This window comes from Dipodomys ordii, unplaced genomic scaffold (assembly GCF_000151885.1).
Source record: "Dipodomys ordii isolate 6190 unplaced genomic scaffold, Dord_2.0 Scaffold12, whole genome shotgun sequence".
Taxonomy (NCBI): Eukaryota; Metazoa; Chordata; class Mammalia; order Rodentia; family Heteromyidae; genus Dipodomys; species Dipodomys ordii.
This window is the reverse complement of record NW_012267228.1, coordinates 20,406,070-20,425,498: the sequence shown is the minus strand read 5'-3', so window position 1 is coordinate 20,425,498 and position 19,429 is coordinate 20,406,070. Positions and strand designations below refer to the sequence as shown.

The following is a 19,429-nucleotide window of genomic DNA, read 5'->3' as shown; positions in this document are numbered from 1 at the left end:
CCCAGGTCTTGGCATGTGACTACCTTTTGCTTTGTGGCACATCGCTACCAAGCTAGCAGCTTAAAGCAGCAGCTGTCCCTCAGGTTCTATGAATCCTTTGGACCTCAGTGTCTCATGTGGCTGCAATCAAGTTGCCATGGTGACATTTACTTGGGAACCTAACCTGCTTTCCATTCACTCATGTTTGTTGCCCAAGTTCATGCCTTCCAGAAAAGTTTGCTGTGGGTCCTAACTCTCCTTTAATAGTTGGCCAGATGCCCTTGGTGTACTTCCATGTTTTGTGGACTTCTCCAATAAAACCATTGGTTTTACTAAAACATACAAACCCATGAGGTCTGATGGATAGCTGCTAGCAAGGTCTGAAGGGACAAATCTTCTATAACCTAACCACCCCAGAGATGAGGTCCTTTGGTGGAGCCCATACTTTGGGGACGGGGAAACAACTCAAGAACTTGGATACCTGAAGTCAAGGACCGTTGGTTAGATGTCTTAGAATCACAAAATACATCCAGCAGTAGACATCCAATATATATTCCTTGAATGAAATAAGCTGAGTGAATGTCATAGAAGCTAAGTACTCTACCACATTCCTCCATGACTTAGGTCAGGTCACTTTAATATCTTATTTATATTACTTTTTATTTGCAAAACCAGATATTAAACCCAAAGCCTTGCACATGCACTGGGCAAGGGATCTTCCACTGAGACACAACTCTAACCTCACTTTGGTATTTTTTAATATACCTGGAAGATATTCACCCAGTTCTCCCCACATCGCTAATATTGCAGCCCAATCACCCTTCCCTATTCCTCCTTAAGGAGGCATATTTTTTCACCAGAAGGATCAGTCTGACAAGCCCTTTGATCCACTAGGCTTTGTCTCGTCTATTTTCCTCTCCACATACATGGTAGGGATTTAAACAGTCCCCACATAGCACTTTCTGGATTCTGAGTCTTTTGACTGCTCCAGAGCAGCTTTTTGCTAGGAGGCAAGGAAAGAAATCAAAGGTGGGAGTTCACATCGAATGTGTTTTTGGTTGAAGTTGCTTGCTATACAAGGAAACAGCCAGCTCCGCTCTCTCTCTCTCCCTAAGCCTTCGTGGGGGCTTTTCAGTGCATGGCGGGATTATTAACAAGGAAAAAGTCAAGAGTTGGCCAGCTCCACTACACAGAATGGAGAGAAACTCGAAGGCACCGGCAAGTCACTGAACCTGAAATAAGCTGCTCTGGCCCCAGGCTTCTCCACGTCTCAGACTGATTTCCTCTTTCTTTTTTAATTCAGAGGTCATGGCATTATTGAAGTGAAACAGTTGGCACAGTAGCTTAAAACTGGGTTGGGTTTTGTGGGTTGGAATTTCCCCTTTGCTTCTTTTTTGTTTGTGAACAATCTGTACTTTGAGAATATGGAAGGAGCAAGACAGGTTTTCTGGGTCCTCCATCTTGAGTGGCTAGGATGGCTTCCCCACCACTTTTGGGTTCCTCGAAAAGGACAAGGGGACAGAAATCACCCTGTAGGGCTCCTATAGGAAAACCATTTTCAATCTGCTTCAACCTGTCTCTTCCTCCCTACCTTTTGCTTTGGCTTTGAAATAGTGTCAAATGTATCCCCAGCCAGTGGAGATGAAGTGGAATGCCCAACCTAGGACCATTTCATCCTCATGAAAGTAAGACATTGCTTTGCAATGACTATAAGCAATGACACCATCTCCAGTTGAGCAGCTGTGCTTCCAAACTTCCCTTACCATCAACCTGCATGGCTTGATTTTGTTTTTTTCCACTAATGGATTTTTATTTTGGGGCCAGTACCAGGGCTTGGACTCAGGGCCTGGGTGCTATCCCTTAGTTTTTTTCCACGCAAGGTTGATACTCTACACTTGAGACAGCACTCTATTTCCAGTTTTTTGGTGGCTTAAGTGTGTCTCACAGACTTTGCTGCTTGGCTAGCTTTGAGCCAGGATCCTCAGATCTCAGTCTCTTAAGGAACTCCTAATGCATTCTGCCAAGCTCAATTTGGCAGTTAGATGGCAGAGACTCTGGTAGGCTCAGACATGGATACAGGAGGACAGAGAATATAGTCACTGGAAAATGTATTTCCTCCATGACTTTCTCAAGCCACTGATCTCAATTCTCTGGAGATAAATAACTTGTGAATTGACTCGTTTCCACTAATATTATGAATTAACAGTAAGTAAGCTGTGTCAAGGCTCAAGCTCCATTTAAATGAGGGAAGGAGAATCCTATTAGCATTTATAATTGTGTTTTCTTTTCTTATGAATCCTTTCTGTGACTGTGGAATTACGAGTTTTCTCATCTTTGGATGGAAACCGGTCCCAGGAGTTTATCTATGTCAAGTGCTAGAAACGGAGGATGATGGAGGGCCAGACCCTTCCCTTATGCTGGGGGCTGTTCTCTGCTGGGAAACTTAGGTAAAGCTTTGCATATCAAGTAGATTAGGCTTTTGGTACTACCCTGGAATCTTAGCAGTCACATTTAAAGCCAGCTTCTTGATCTGGAAGCCGAGCTTCCTTACCTTTCATGGATTGGGAAAGACTCTAGGCTATTCAAGAAGAAAAGTAATTTTTTGTGAATCCTAAGGAGAGGAATCAGAGCCAAATGCAAGTGACTGTAATACTGTAATACTCCCTACTTAAGAGGCCGAGGCCTGGAAAAATACACAGAAGTCAGTAAGACTCCATCTTCAGGCTGGAGGCAAGGCTCATGTTGGTAGAATGCCAACCATACAGGCAAGTCAAGCAAACATCAAGCCCTGAGTTCAAACCTTAGCAATGCCAAAAAAATAAAATAAAATAAAGATTCAGGAGAGAAAAATTGTGTCCAACACAGGTCAGCAGGTAGTGTTTCAGTGCTAGAATCATCTCCTTGAACATGGGAGCATTGCCTAAATTATTGGCAAGCATTTGACTTGTTAATGAGGGAAGTGGATCTGTATTCTGGCTCTTGGTAAGGGCAAAGGCAGTGGTGTAGAAAGAACCTGGAACCATAGTCTAGCCAATGGTGACCAAGTGGTTGCAGTCAGAATGAAAAAAAAGTTTCATTCTCCCTTGCTGTATTTTGTTTTGTTTTGTTTTGGTTTTGGTTTTAAGGCAGGATAGGGGCCTTGGCAAAAAGAGAATGCAGTGTAACATTAAATCTCCTGAGACATGCCTACCCTAGTCTGCATCAGGCACTTTACCAGTTCTTTAACCTTCAGAGTGGATGGATCTTTGTTTTTGCAATTCAGGAAGGCTATGCAAAGTCTCTGGTACCCCTGTTGTTACTTTCCTTGCAGCCAGCGTATAGTTATACACCCTCTGGAGGCATAAATCCTTTTCCCACAGAGAATATTAGCTTGGATGTGGAGTTTATGGGACTAAAGGGATAGTTGGCAATGTCGGATTCAAGGTAGGTAGGTTGTTTGGCCAGGATTTGATAGGTTGGAAATTATTAAGATCTAAAGCAAGGACCAAATACACAAGGAGAAGGGGTCGGGATAAAGCAATGGCACAGCATAGCTGAACAGAGGCACCCACAGTTTGAGGGGGCACCTCTGCCCTGTTTGATGTTACTTTAAGTGAGAATCAGTTCAGCTCCTCAGCTAAAGACATGGATGTTAAGTACATCCCTAGAGATTATTGATAACTTGGCTATGAATGTACTAAGTGGTTGAATTTACATGGTGAGCTATTATTAGGAAGGATAGATTTCATCCGCATGTCTGTAGATTTGGCCTTTGGTGTAAATCTACATGTCCCTATCTTCTGTACTGCCAGCATCTCTGTGTATTTTGGATATATCTAAAGACAATTGGAACGCTTTCACTCGGAGCCCTCTGTCATGTTGGTGTGCCATCCTTTTGAAGATGACTAATGCCACAAAAGCTGCTGTAAAGTTGGAAGTGCCAGGAGCTAAGTTTTGCGACGAGAACACAAATTCTGCAGGGAGAAGGGGGAGGGGGCGGTGTCTGTTTCTGGCAGTGCTTCTTAAGCTCATTTGTGCAGTTGGTGCCTTCTCAGTATTACCACGTAACTCCTTTGATCTTAATGTGGAAAGAAGTGACTTTCAGGAGCCAGAAAAAACTCCTCGTGTGGCTTTAAAAGGCGCAGCATATTACAGAATTGAGTGGATGTCAAATAAAACATAAATTTGGATCTTTTGAAATTTGAGCTCAAAGAGGTATTACTGTGAGAGCCAAGTACATTGAGATGTTGGGGATAAAAATGTTGTTCAACATTCACTTGAATTTGAGGGATTAGGCTAATGTGTTGCCCAGTAGTGCACATCTCTCAGATACCGTGTTTGTCTCCAATGTGATTCTCCATGCTTATATTTAAAAACCTGAGGCCTCTGAGAATGTGGTGGGATGTGTCCCTGTTGTACAGATGAAAACTCTGAGGCTTCTGACTTGGGTACCTGACTCCAAATTCCATTTTTTCATCCTTGCTTCACCTTGGTCTACCCTGGACAGAGAACACAATATACACATAGATAGGTGGGTACAGCAACCTTCTTCACTGAAAGCACATTTAAAAGTTGCCCAAATCGCTTAGCGATGTCCACATTTTTTTGAAAGTAGCAAATGGATTCAAACAGTGAGTGGAACAGATTATTTCAGTTAGGGCTGTGTCTTCCTGGAACAAATCCACTTATTAGCATGCTGTTCAGATTCCCCACCCTGAGTTTTGGAACCAAACACAGACTGGCGGATGAGCTCCGCAGCACACAAGCTTCATCTCTCCCACCCCATCTCCACATCTGTCTTCCCAGCCCCTATACACCCACAATGGTGGCTCTGCTGCTGAATGAGTGGCTTAGAAGGCTTTGCATTTGTCGGTTTGCTGGAAATCTGGGGTGAGGTCTTTGAGCTCCTATAAGGCCAGGTTTAAGTTTTGAATCCAGAGATGCAAGTGAACAGGAATTGAAATTGGATTAAGTCACCTCTGGTTATATCACTCTTGTGTAGCTTACAAATGTTATCAGCAATGTCAATCATAGAGGATTTGGAACACTTCCTTTAGCCTTCATATCATCAGACAAGACCAAATGCATTAAAGAATCCCTCTAAACCATAAAACATCCCCTCCCATTTTGGAAGGAGCATCAAAGTACAGCATGTCTACTCGCCATGTCTACAGGGGATGTATTCCAAGACCCCTAAATGAATGCTGGAACCACAGAGGCTACCATGGCCTATGTATGTTTTTCCTACACATACATATCTATATTCAATTTTTATGTATAGATTATGCACAGTAAGAGATTAATACTACCAATGAAAACAATCTGCTGGAATAAAATAGCCAGCATTACTACTGTTGGCCATTGTCAAGTAAAATCAGGACAACCTGTAAGTAAATTGCATTGGTTAAGAAAATTATTACTATAGCCTGTCCTTCATCTTCAACCTCTATGTGCACTTGTAGATGCTCTCACAGCCAAATTTTGCTGTGTAATAAATTATTTTAATTAGTTAAAACTCCAGTCATTTTATTATTAATGGATTCTATAAATTGGCTGGTCGGCTGTGGTTGGCTCTAATTCAGAGTTCTCTACAGACTACAGGTGATAAAGATAAGGCCAGGTGGCCTCCCAAGGACTTACCTGTCTGGTAGTTGGCAGATGGGTAGATCTACAAGGACCTCCACTGGGACCTGCCCTTGTCTGTACCCTGGCTCTCTCTTCCTCCTGGCCAAACTGGGGTTCTTCACCTGGTAGCCTGTGGTTCAGTCTGGATTACATCCACCACTTTCCCTTTAGCCAAAGCAAATACGGTGGACAACTTTCCTCAAAAAGAGGAGATCTTGGTATTCACTTTTGGGTTTTTTGTTTTTTAAATTTTGTGTGTAGGGGCTGGGAAGGTGGCTCAGTGCTTGCCTTGCATGCATGAGGCCCTGGGTTCGATTCCTCAGCACCACATAAGCAGAAAAAGCCAGAAGTGGCAATGTGGCTCAAGTGGTAGAGCACTAGCCTTGAGCTGAAGAGCTGAGGGACAGTGCCCAGGCCCAGACTTCAGGCCCCACCACTGACAAAAAAAAATAAATAAAAATTTGTGTGCATGTTGAGGCTTAAACTCAAGGCCTAGGTGCTGTCTCTGAGCTTTTGTGCTCAAGGCTAGCACTCTACCACAGCTCCATTTCTGGCTTTTCTCGTAGTTAGTTGGTGGTAAGAGTCTCACAGACTTTCCTGTCTAGGCTGACTTTGAATCTCCATCCTCAAATCTAAGTCTCCTGAGTAGCTAGGATTACAGGATTTATAGGCATGAGCCACCAGCAACTTGCTTTTTTTTTTGGGGGGGACGGGTAATTGAGGGAAAAATTGGTTTTTGTTTTGTTTTGTTTTTGGTCCTGGGGCTGGAACTCAGATCCTGGGTGCTGTCCCTGAGCCTCTTTGTATTCCAGGCTAGCACAGTACCACTTGAGCCAGAGCACCACTTCTGGCTTTTTCTAAGTAAGTTATTGAATATCAGAGTCTCACAGACTTTTCTGCCTGGGCTGTCTTCAAACCATGATCCTCAGCTCTCAGCCTCCTGAGTAGCTACGGTTGCAAGTATGAGCCACTGGCACCCATCTAGCATACACTCTCACTGGAGGAGCTGCAACATCAAATTGTAAAGGTGCATGGGGTAAGGATGGGAGGACTTTCTACCCATGTTGCCATCTTCCACATATTTGAGCAACCACAGGTAGTTAAACTGGAATAAATGTGTCCATCAGGCTAAATCAAAAAGACTGAGCTGTGTTACCTCTCTGACTCTATAAGAAAATATACAAGAGCATTAACTTAACAAAAGAAAAGATTTCCTTTGGCTCTCATTTTCAGAGGTTTAAATTTTTAACTAGTTGGCCCAATCACTTTGCTGCAGAGGCAGGGTAGCTCATAAGGAGACTGTAATATACAAAACCACTTCACTCATTGGCCAACAAGCCAAAGGGAAAGGACCAGAGTGTCCCAGTGCCCCTTGCCTGGCATACCTCCAGTGACCTAAGAACCCCCCCCACTGAGCGCCACTTCCTAAACATCCACCAACTTTCCAGTAGAGCCACTCCATTGAAGTTCCCCAATTGAAGCCATAGTGTCTCTGTTTATTTCCATTTTAGGTTTAACTTAGGAACTCTCTCTGGGCTCCTACTCTGTTGTAGACCGTTAGAAATTTAGTCACATTTGCTGGGAAGTTCTTGGCATTTTTGAGTTTTGATTCTAAATTTTGCCACATTTAAAAGTTTCAATAAAGTACTTGCTGTTGCACAGATAGGTTATTTTCTTTGAATGCAATTTGGATTTGGTGTATTCTGTGAGCTTTCAAGAATGTTTTGCAGGTCTGGGAAGGTGGCTCAGTGGTAGGAGTGCTTGCCTTGTATGCATTAGCCCCTGGGTTTGATTCCTCAGCACCACAAGTAGAAAAAGCCATAAGTGGCACTGTGGCTCAAGTGGTAGAGTGCTAGCCTTGAGCTGAAGAGCTGAGGGACAATGCCCAGGCCCAGAGTTCAGGCCCAGGACCGAGGAGGGGGAAAAAAAAGAGAATGTCTTGTGGACCAGCTGCGGCTGAACCTCCCCTGGGGCATGGCACCCTTAAGCCAACTCCCAGAATTCTAACTTTGTAGTCTGATACACCGGGTCCCTATTCACTGATCCTCCCTCACCTCCCATATCTGTAATGATTACAATGTGGTGTTTACCAAGCTCTACATTATTATTCTGTAAACATAATACTGTTTATTGCCACCTGTGTTCTGAATGTACGCATAACTCTAAACATCCATATGTAATCACAACAGCCTCCTATGTTTCTCAACCTTTGCCTCTTTACCACTGACATCTCGGGCCAGTTAATTCCTTGTCACGGAGGTAATTTGAGCATCATAAGATGTTTAGCATCTTTCCTCCTTAACCCTCTTGATCCTCTTCCTTTGCCCCTCCACCCATAGTTATAAAGACCATAAGGTATAGTGGATATGGTCAAATGTCCTTTGGGAAGAGCCAGGTTGCCTGAGGTGAACACTACTGCTTTCACTAGAGATGCTAAAACAACAGAGAAGGAAGTGTGTGAATTGTGGTTTATTGTCTGTGAGAGAGAGGGAGGGAGGGAGAGAGAGAGAGAGAGAGAGAGAGAGAACGAGCTCACAAAGTAGGAACAGCAGCCAAAGAGGGCAAATCTGTAAGAGAACAAAGGCATCTGGAACATTTACAGTCCCTTTAAAATTCAACAAGGGCTGTCTCTGGTTTCCTTCAAATTAACCTGAGGCATCAAAGTGAGTCTTGTTGCACACTGAAAGGTTCATCAATATCTTGACATCATTTTGGTAGAAGTGGATTAATAGTAAATACTATGTCTAAAGTGGGGAGAAAATGAGGAACTATGTAGACCATAATGGATTTTGAAAAGCCTTTTACTTTGGAGGAAAAAAAAAATAGGGATATAGAGAATAGAAAAAATCCTGTCTGCATCTCCCAAGGTCTTAGATTCAAGGCCATACCTCACTCACGGCCCCCAGTTATCCACTCAGGTTATTTTATTTTGGTTGGTTTTAGTTGTTGTTGTTGAAAGTGAAAAGAAAGCCATGAAAGTAAATTAGAAGACTCTCTGTTTGAAAAGGGGCTCCAAAGAGGAGTCCAGTGGACTTGTCTTGGAGGACAGTCATTATAGTACAAGATTTCTCCCATAGCTCCTCCCTGCACTTTGTGCTGATGCGGCTCTTGCATGCATCACACTGGCTTTTTTCATTGGTTGAGCAGGTACCTAGGGCAATATGGGAAGAAGCATTTGAGCCATTCGGGTTATTCCAGGCATCATTTTCTCATATTTGTAAGTATTTCACTGTATAGGTAAGAGGAAGTACCTAAAATTATGATGATAATATGCTGGTGAATTCTGAATCTTCTAGAGAGGGGAAATATAGGAAATCATACCAGAAAGTCAAAGGAAAGAATGAATGGTTAACAAGGCTTGGCTTTCAGGAACATTGAAAACTCCAGAAGAAGAGGAAGGCAGAGACGTTATGTCTTCAGGCTAGTCTTTTCTGGTGTCTTGAGTTGGAAAATTCTTACTTATAAATGCCCTTTACAGTATGTGATTTTTCACAGTGGCCTGGAGTATTTATGAAGGAGAATAGGCTGGCAGGGACCTGATGCATTTTCTTAAAAGAAAAGGAAAAAAACACAACCACTAGAAGGTATTGAAATATCCAGTCAATGATGGATTGCACTCAGCTGACTTTCAATGACTTTTTCACCGATTAGGGCCTGCTTTTAATAAACCAAAGCAGAATAAAAAAATTCATAGTTGCTTTTTAAGATTTTGTGCTAGGCATATGGCAGTTCTCTTGTTAAAATATATTCTGAGAAGTTTCTTTCTTTTGATTTAGGCCTCCTTGCTATATTTTATTTTGTCATAAATCTCTGGTGTTTGGTGAGAGCCATGGTCTATGTGATCCCTACTCAGCTTGCTAGATAACATCTACCCTCCCCTCCTCCCCCCCCCACACTTATCTTTAGAAGATTAAACTGAGGCTGTTGTATCTGATGCCAGAATAGATTTAACCACTCATGTTTCCTTTACATGTAGGTCAGTCCAAGGGACAATTCCGCACTGGATCCTATTATCCATGGGTTGAAGGGCGTCGTACATCATGGTAAGTAGGCTCCATATAACTTCCTTTTGCTGGCGTGTGATGGGCTCTGTTTTCCACATGAAGGAATTGGGTTATCTTGAAGGGGACAGAGGGTGACACCCATTTCTCATCCACTGATGTTGAAGAGCATTAGAGCTATTATTTGATGGGTAAAGAGCATGCCCATTTATTACCTGTGAGTGGGTCTGGGTTAACAGTAAGCCATTTGTTTCTCTTCAGGTATGACTTGGAATGCATAGGTTATCAGTCGTAATACCCTAAGATACACCATTCTTCGTTGTGGAGTCAGCCATTTTTCTTATCTCCTCAAAAGTGTTTTCATCATTTAAATGTCTTTTTCACTTACCAATGTTTTGGAGGAGGGAAGTGTCTTAAAATTTAGAAGGAGAAAAGAGATACCAGTAAGCTTTTCCCACATGTGAGGCATGATTACACAGCCAGAGATGGAAAAGGCTAAGCTCACATCATATTCTTAGGCATAAAACTGGGAGAGAAAGTTCTGTTTCTCCCACTGGTTTTCGTTGGAGGAATTTCCCTGCAGCTTTCTTCCTGCAAATCAGTACCTGGGACATCATGATCTTCTTAATTTCCAAAGGACCTCTGTCGCAGTGAGGTGTGGCATCTAAGCTGAGTGTCACAATTTGCCACGTTTTAATAATCTAATTAGAATTCAAAAGACATTGACAGAAATAACATTAGTAGCCATAATAAATCTCCCTTCATTCCCACCGCTGTTGATCAAATTTCTTCCCACCTTTGGAGAGGATTGTCTTCCAACATGAGCCCCCTCGGAGGAGCTTAACAAACATCTCTTCCAGAGAAATGGAACCAGTTATCAGGATTTGATTAAGTGGGGTTTAGGATTAATTATTCTATGCTGAACACTGAGCAGTCCTGCCGTGGGTGACAAGAATAAGCCGAGTGAGGCTGAAAACACCCCCATTGAGCTTTTCCTTTCAGGAAGTTTCCCTTGCTTCCTTCAAAGTGTTGGTTTCACAAAAGGTATTCATGTCATTCATGAGGGTTCTGGCTCCACGACCTAATTACCTCTTTCCCTAAGTCTCTCCCAATACCTTCGCTGTTGGGGGCAGCATTTTGACAGATGAGTTTAGGGAAAGACTCAGGTATTGAACAGTAGCTATTACCTGTGGGGACAGGTAATAGCTGCTTAGGTAAACTGTGAAATGCTTGGCGAGCCTCAGATAGGGCTGTAGTAATGCTTGGCCAGGGTCTTCCACCTTGCTCTCTAACCTGCTGAAAATACTTTATCTACAAAGGAAGTTTATTTATTAAGCAAAACAAAGTTGAGGCACACACTGTGTGTGTGCAAATGGGTGTGGGAGCTTTGATGAGGATAGATTGGAAAGGGAAGGAAGGGAAGTACTGGCCTCCTCTTCCTGTGGCCTGCCTAGACTGTCCCCTCCCAGCCTTGGCCATTTCCTCTCCTGGCAGACTTCTCCCTTTGCTTGAACCTTTTATCCTTGCAGTCTCAGTTCAGATACTGATTCCTTAGGAAGTTCATTCTCAATTATCCTGTGGAATTACTTACTTACCCCTTCCTCACTCCTAACATTCTGTCATAGCATCTGGAGTTCTTCCTTCAAAGTTCTTAGACATGTCTGTAATAACCTCGCTTGTTGCCTTACTCCTGCATTGCCTACCCAAGTAGGAGCCTCCTATGGTCTGGAAGCCAAGTCTGTGTGCACAGTGTACCTTGCAAGTACTTGTGTACCTAGCTCAGTACGTCTCAGCCAAATGACCAAGTAAAGGAAACACAAAGCCAAGCACCAGTGACTCAGGCCAGTCATCAATCCTAGATACTCAGCAAACTAAGATGTAAGGATCACAGTTTGAAGACCGCCCAGGAAGAACAGTCTGTGAGATCCTTATCTCCAGTTAAACCAGCAAAAAGCTGGAACTGGGAGTGTGACTCAAGTGTTAGGACACCAGCCTTGAACAGAAAAAGCCAAAAGAAAGCCCAAGGCCCTGAGTTCAAGCTCCAGTACCAGCACCAAAAGAGCAAATGCAGGAACTTTCTATGCATGAAAATGTAGCAGTATAAATTTGGACCAAGAGTTGTAGGCAAATAGTCACCCAGATTTAGCTTTGAGAAGCAAAAAGAGTAAGAGTCTGTCATTCTATAGAAAGGGAAAGGATAACTAAAATATGCAAAGAACTTGTTGGACCCAGAAGCATTTCCACTGAAAGTCCGGGGAAAGATCTGTGTGATTTGTTAATTGGAAAGAGTGTAAGTAGTTGTGACCTTCACAGAGTTTCTAGCTCGAACATCACAATAGAACCATATGAACAGAAAAAAAAAAAAATCAATGTGGATTTCTGACACAGTTCAGAAATGGCTTTGATTTCTTCAGCTCCAGGAGTTAGAGCTTAGAATGTTAATTTCTCATTAACTGATTTTTTTAAATAAGAGAAATCTTCTATGTTAATTCAGCTGAGACATCAATGATAAATCTGGTCCTATAGCAGCCAACTAGTGGGCAATTGGTCCGTGGGTGTTCTGTGAGTCTGTGGAGTTTTTAATACTGGAAGGGAGGAGGGCAAAGGAGAGGAAGACAGAAATGGGTGTTAGAGGTGGAGGTAGGTCTCACACCTCTGAAAGGAGGGAAGGGAGCTAGGTCTGAAAGCCCTGGAGCCACCACTGCTGCTGTGAGGAGCGCTCGGGCCAGCAGGAATGGCCCATTTTGCCTCTCCTCACCGTGGAGTCACAGGATTGAGCGTCCCAGGAGAGTGGTTCAGGGCACACATGGGTGGATCTGGAGGTACAGCTTGTCTCAGAAGTGGGGATGTCAGGGGAATCTCCCTTGGCTGGCCCAGAATGCTGCTCTACCTTCCCACAAACTACCATGCTCTACCTGCCTAGTGAACTGCCACTGGCTTTTCTGCTTCTTTATCCTCACACCTAAAATGCGCACGGCTGTGCTGTGTTACTCTGCTCATCACCACGGGCCACCCGATGGAAGTGAATCAAAGAACTAGCTAGGCACAGCTTGCCCAGGGCCATCTTCCTGGGTTTGAATATCCTTAGGAGAGATCCACTTAAGCAAAATGGCACTGAGAGCAGGGAATGGCAGACTGCTTTCAGACATTGGGCCTTGGAGGTGTCACATGGAGTGACCGCTGTGGCCTACAGGTGTCTAGTGCTTGTCCAGGCCAGCAGGCGGGCTCAGCATCCAAACAGGACCCGTGTAGATGAAGGTGTTGAGAGGACTGGGTGTGTTTGGGCTCCAAGCCCTGCCACAAAACTTCTCTAGTGCAGTGGAGAGACATCCTGGACATCCCTTGGTCTGTGTGAGCTTCACAAACTTGCAAACCATGAACTATCAAGAGAATGGAGTGGAAGTGACTGTCACTGATTCTGGTCTCATCTGTCTGCCCACTCACTGTGGACACTGACATGTATCTCGTGTTTTTTGTTTTTAACCTTACCATCATCATCCACTTGGAAGGATTTAAGGAGAGATTGCTTCAGGACAGTCTATGTGCAGTGCCTTCATATGTATACAAGCAGCCACACTAGATATGTTTTCCTAAGAAAGTAGTCTAGCAACAGTTTTCTCTTAACACCATACACACACACACACACACACACACACACACACACACACACACACACACACACACAAAACCAATAGAGAGAGACAGACTGACTGACAGGCATGTATGTGCACATGCATGTGCATATGTAAGATTTGGTGTGTGGATATTGTTTCCAGCCTGGAATGGCAATACATACCTATAATCTCAGCCATTCATGAAGTAGAAGTAGAGTTTATGCTTCAAGACAAGCCCAGTTAAAGTTAATGCTATCTCAAAAACAAGACGAGCATGTAATCACAACCACTTCGGAAACAGAAGTAGAAGGATTGAGGTTCGCAACTAGATAGGCAACAGCATGAAACGCTACCTGAAAAACAGAGCAAAAAGGGCTGTGGGGAATGAGTCAAGTAACAGACTACTTAAGGTTCCAACTTCAAACCCCAATATTTGGGGCAGGAGGGGTGAAGGAAGGAAAGGGAAAGGAGAAGAGAAGTAAAGATAGATGAGAGAGAGAGGACGGAGGGAGAGAGAAAGAGGGGGAAAGAAGGGAAGGAAGGAAGGAAGGAAGGAAGGAAGGAAGGAAGGAAGATGGATGTTGAAAAACATCTTGAAACACATTGTGCATAGTTTAAAATGTGTATTCTGTGCTGTCATGAAAAATGCTTTTAGATTGCATATTTCCCACTCCTTTTTGTTGCTCTTTCTCAGTGTTAAGTGGGCTGTCCTCCTTTAGGAGAAATGGTGGAGACAGCTAGAAATTGCCTTGGACATGTCTCTCTCTGGCCATTTCCAGATGACTGCTCTCCCTAGTCACCTTGTCCCTTGTCTCTTCCAACAAATAAATTATCACTGAAAACACTCTTCTGATAATGTCCCAAAATAAGGCTCTTACAAGCTTTTTTTTTTTTATAAAATCCCAGTGTTGGAACCAAGGCCAGGACAAGATTCAATTAATCCTTGCAGAAGGGTTTTGCTGGCTTATTCCAGGCTCACCTTTGTTCTACCTGCCCTAGGTCTTAACTCCTAGCCAATCTGTGCAAAAAGTCCTAGGATAGAGTGGCTTCAGGACCCAAGCAGAAAGGGAAGCAAGAAGTTAATTTGGGAAGATGTGCTAATGGCTGCCAGGTAGTGGGAAGAGCAGATGTTTCACATCTGTCATGTCTTTGAATCCCACCTACATGGACTGAGATGTGTACAAGAAAGAATAATGTGCACATGTCCCCAGACTAGGTGATCCTCTGAGTCCTAGAAAAAATAGCCAGCCTCATTTCACACAACTGTATGTATCCATGATGAACTAGTTTAAGAGAAACCAGCTCCTAGTTAGTATTCTGCATATACCACACCCACCAAATTGGAAAGCCCATGCATAGGTGCATACCCACAAAGACTGTCTTGTGCACTATTAGAGGCATACCCTAAATGGCTTATACACTAGGGGCTCTTTCTATAAGCCTCCAGTGGTCACTGAGATTCAAGTTTTAGCATATTTCTGTAATGAAATATTATACAGCAGTTAAAACAGTAAACTTCTGATTTATACGAACTTGAAGAGTACAAAGCTGTGGGACTCTAGGCATTTGCACACAGTGACACCAAAGGAGGATACTCTTAGGGCATGAATACAAACATGCAACTCCTCTGTGCCTCTGATCATATAAAATAATATTTATCAAAATGAACTCCAGGAAATGGAAACAAGAGGGTTTTTTCCCCCTTTTTCTCTGTTCTCTTTTGTCTTGTTTGTTCATTTAAAAATGGAGGGACTTAGGGTAAACAAAAACAGCAGTGGCACTCGGTAGAAACTATGTTGAAAATGAACTATACAACATGTGGGTAGCAAAGGGAGCAAAAAACTATGAGAGAGGGGAAGGCGTGACATTGTCCAAAAAGAAATGGACTCTTGATTTGTCTTATGAAGCGATAATCTCTCTATATATAATAACAATAAAAAAAACCTTTTAAAAAAAGCCAAGTACGTAACTGGGCATGATGTTTCACACCTATAATCCCAGCACTTAGGAGGCGGAAGAGGCAGGAGTAGTGCGATATGAGTCTAGTCTGGACTAAACACATAACAATAAAAAATTAAACTAAAGAAAGAAAGGTCTCAGGTCATATTTGACATGGTTGACGTAGTCATAGTTGACATTGCTTTCCTAGTAAGTGTTGAGGAGCTGCTTTCCAATTTCTAGGGCTGAATACACTAGTACACACATACTACAAGGTTTCTTTGTGCAAAATTGAAGTGCTGACCAATCTATGGCCATAAAAGTCGGAATAGTGGTAGAGGTAGAAAATGCATATGAAGCCGGGCGCTGGTGGCTCACGCCTGTAATCCTAGCTATTCAGGAGGCTGAGATCTGAGGATTGTGGTTCAAAGCCAGGCTAGGCCAAAAAGTCTGTGAGACTCTCATCTCAAACCACCAGAAAACCGGAAGTGGTGCTGTGGCTCAAGTGGTAGAACATTAGCCTTGAGCTGAAGAGCTGAGGGACAGTGCCCAGGCCTAGGGTTCAAGCCCCACGACCAACAAACAAACAAACAAAACACCCAAAAAAACAATGAAAATGCACATAAAGTTTTGGGTGGTATACCTTGATCTAGAGGTTTGGTATGTGAATTTTGCTATGCTCTCCCTTTTTGATTTGTCCTTTGGACTACTTCTAAAGTAGTTAAAGAGGTCTGGGTCATGGCTCAAGCAGAAAAGTATTTGCCTAGAAAGTAGAAGGCCAAAAAACCCTAAAAACTTTAACAAGTATTATAAGATATTGTAAATATAGCCTTATGTGTGTTATAGTTTAATTTCTCAAATACTAGCCATGGCCACAGTGCCCAGCATTGGCAGGAACTGTCATTTTGGCTGTTCTATGATCAGGTAGCACAACCATACTTTGGAAAACCTTTGGTATTATCTTCCAAGGTCACTCCTCAAGTCCCACCTTGTGGGTCCTTAGCGACGTCTAGGTTCCTAGAGAAGCTCAGGCCTAAAGTATGCTGAGATTTTGCACAAGAGTATTATGGTAACTGTTTCTTCTAATTGCCAAATCTACAAATGCTGTAGAAAGTCAGCCACAGGCAGGCTGGGTGTAGTTATGTATAAAACGTTCCCATGGCAAAATGGAGTGGATCACACAACAGCACAGCATGGTGCATTCACGACCCATGAAATTGAATACGTGAAACTAGATTCTAAAAAATATTGTGCATATCCTTTCATATAAAGCCCACAAAAGGTTCATTGCTTAGGGGTACATATAGAAAGAGGTGGCCAAAAAGCAAAGTAGAATACCCCAGTAGAGGTCACTGAGTTTGAACTGAGCCCCTCATACTGCAGCTTGCTTATACAGATAGTGCTCTATACAGTTCTTTTATGCTTTACTTATTTTTCAGATAGGTTCTCTCACTTTTTGCCTTGGGTAGGCCTTAGAATTGTGATCCTCCCATCTCTGTCTCTTGCGTAGCTGAGGTTGTAGCAGCTCACCACCACATGGAACTTGTTTGTTCCGATAAGCAGGCCTCAATCCTTCATCCTCCCATTCCTTGCCTCATGAAAGACCACATCAATTCTGAAATGATTATTTCCAAAGATGATGGTTTCTTCTTGAGGGTAGATGGGATAAAGACAAGGACCTGGCCAGCGAAGGGAAGCCAGGTCTCCTCTGTTTTGAGTGGTGGCCACACACCAGCTTTCCCGTTAGGTTTCTTTGGCAGCAGTCCATTTATGTTTTATACACCTTGCTGCCTGTGTGTTATATTTCACAATGAAAAGAGACAACGATTCTCATTGGACAGTAAGAGGCTTCGACAGTGCTTTCCTCTGGGACACAGCGAGTACCAAGTAGCCTCACAACAAGCAGAGTGTGGAGTGACAACACTTCTCTATAAACTTTTTACCCTAACTGACTCTGACAAGCTGCTTGTTCTCTCTGCTAATTGATTGCAGGCCAATGAAAGAACTGGGCCTGCCTCAGGACCATCTCATTAAGCGATGGCTTTGGAAGCCAATATCTCCTTGTGGAGTTCCGAAAAAGGAAATCAGCCACATAGGGGTGGGGTGACAGATCTAAGAACAAAAGGCCCTTCGTCACGCTCCTGTGCAGTTACATGCTCTCTCTGCACCTAGGAAGTGTCTCATTAGCCCAACAGGCATCAACAGATCTTTCAGAGACTCTCCTGAGATATCATTGCCTGGTCCACATGACATAGACAAGCGAGTACAGCAGGAAGTTGCTGGGTAACTTATTGTGGGGGTCACACCATGAGAAGTCAGCTCAAGGTCAATCCAAGGTCTTTCTGGGCTTGGCTGGTGTTCCTCCTGAGCTGTCTACCCTGTTTCTCTGCCAGGCTCCTTGCCTGCATAGCCAGTCGCCTGGAGTCTTATCACATAAGATCTGTTGAAAGAGCAAGTAAAGAAATATTTAACAGAACCATAATCTGTCATGGTTGCTCTGGCACTATTGTGACAGTCTCAGGTGTCGAAAAATCTCAAAATAAGCTATCTAGCTAAGGCGTAAATGGCTTGAGTTTCTGAAAATACCTTCCAGAGAAGACAAATTCTATAAAGGACTCTGTAATATATACAATATGCATAAATATAATATATACATATATAACATATATGTTATATACATATATTATTGTAATATATATATATATATATATATATATATATATATATATATATATATCCCAGTAATAGAAAGAGGCTGGTGTGCTTAGAGGGCCTATTGTCTGTATATCCTTGAACTTGAAGCTCCTTTTAATCATAAGTCCCTTCTTCCTTCTACCCATGGAGTGTCTTGTAAGCACTAATCATGTTGAAAGACTTAAAAACAAACACAAAAAATATTTTTTAATGCCCTTGGGAAAAGGCTGTTCTCGTGGCAAATTTATGATTATTTTTCTATCTTTTCTATTTTTTGGTGTGGAAAAGGCTACTACTGCCTACGTTCAAATTAGTTTCATGTATTCACACACATATGCAGGCAGTCAATCATTATCCATTTGGAAATGGACTCCTTGGGAACCCACACAACAGAACAAGGATACTAATGCAGTGTTTCAAAGTTCAGGCTGTCTTGGGTTTGAATTCTGCCTCTTTGATATAGGAACTGTGTCATTCTATACTAGCGCTACATCTATTGGTCCTTTGAGTTTCCATTTGTAAAATGAGGATAATGAAAGCATCTGTCTTTGGAGCATTAAGGGCTAAACACATGGGGAAGGAAAAACACAGAGATGCCTGCCAGAGAAAAGAGAGAGAGAGAGGGAGACAGACAGAGAGATTCTTTGGTTTAGTGTCCTCTAAATCAGCACTGGGCAATCTTTTCTATGAGCCAAATCCAAGCTACTGCCTGTTTTTTTTTAATTATTATTAATAAGATTTTTTATTGTGAAAATACCGTACAGAGGAGTTACAATTACATAAGCAAGGTAATGAGTACATTTCTTATCAAGCATTGTTGCCTCCTCCTGTGCTTCCCCTTCCCATCCCTTCCCATCTCCCCCCACCCCCACCTCCTGCCTGTTTTTATCAATAGGGTTTCATTGTAACACAAATCTCGCCCAATGGTGACATTTTTGTCAATAAAGTTTTATTGGTCAGCTACATTCACTTATTTGCACATTGTCTCCAACTGCTTTTCCAGTATGATGTCTGAGTTAGGTAGTTGTCATTATGAGACAGTAACATGCAAATCCTTAGATGATGATTCTCAGGCTCTTCTCAGAACAAAGAAAAAAAAATGCCTGCTTTATCTAATAGTATCTACTGTTGTAATTGCTCTACCACCGGTGTTTCTTCCCCCCAGCAGTTGTGGATATTGGAACTGGCTAAGTATTCTCTGGGGTCATTATTTAACATATAGACTTCACAGAGGTGGGCTTCAATTTTGATTTTGCCCAAATCATTATGTAAATCTGAATGTGTTCCCTTAAAGAAAGAATTTGAAATCAATTTTGTCCACTGGAAAGCCAGTGCCTATTTATAGCTCACTCCCCATTTCCAACTTTTACAGCTCAGAGATAATTTTGGACATCTTATAATACGTGACAAAGTTTCCTATTTGAAGTTTATGTTTCCGGCACTTAATTACTTGGAACTTTTCTGAAGTGGATTGTAAAGATGCAGCACCCACCATCTCATCTCTTTTTATGGATCCAGGAAAGACTGATGCTTATCTGAATACTTTTGATCTCAAAAATCTTCTAGAAACAGGCCTACTTAAGCCGTTCCCACAGTTTC

General features: G+C 42.6%; 1 protein-coding gene across 3 annotated transcripts in view; it reads left to right on the top strand.

The window, feature by feature from the left end:
* The window catches only part of Ptprg (protein tyrosine phosphatase, receptor type, G), a 684,041-nt gene that overhangs the window by 519,228 nt on the left and 145,384 nt on the right, over positions 1-19,429 (top strand). For all 3 annotated transcript variants that reach the window (XM_013010502.1, XM_013010503.1, XM_013010504.1), the window contains exon 6: positions 9,560-9,626. In XM_013010502.1, the coding sequence (XP_012865956.1) occupies positions 9,560-9,626 (67 nt within the window). The remainder of the gene's footprint in view (positions 1-9,559; positions 9,627-19,429) is intronic.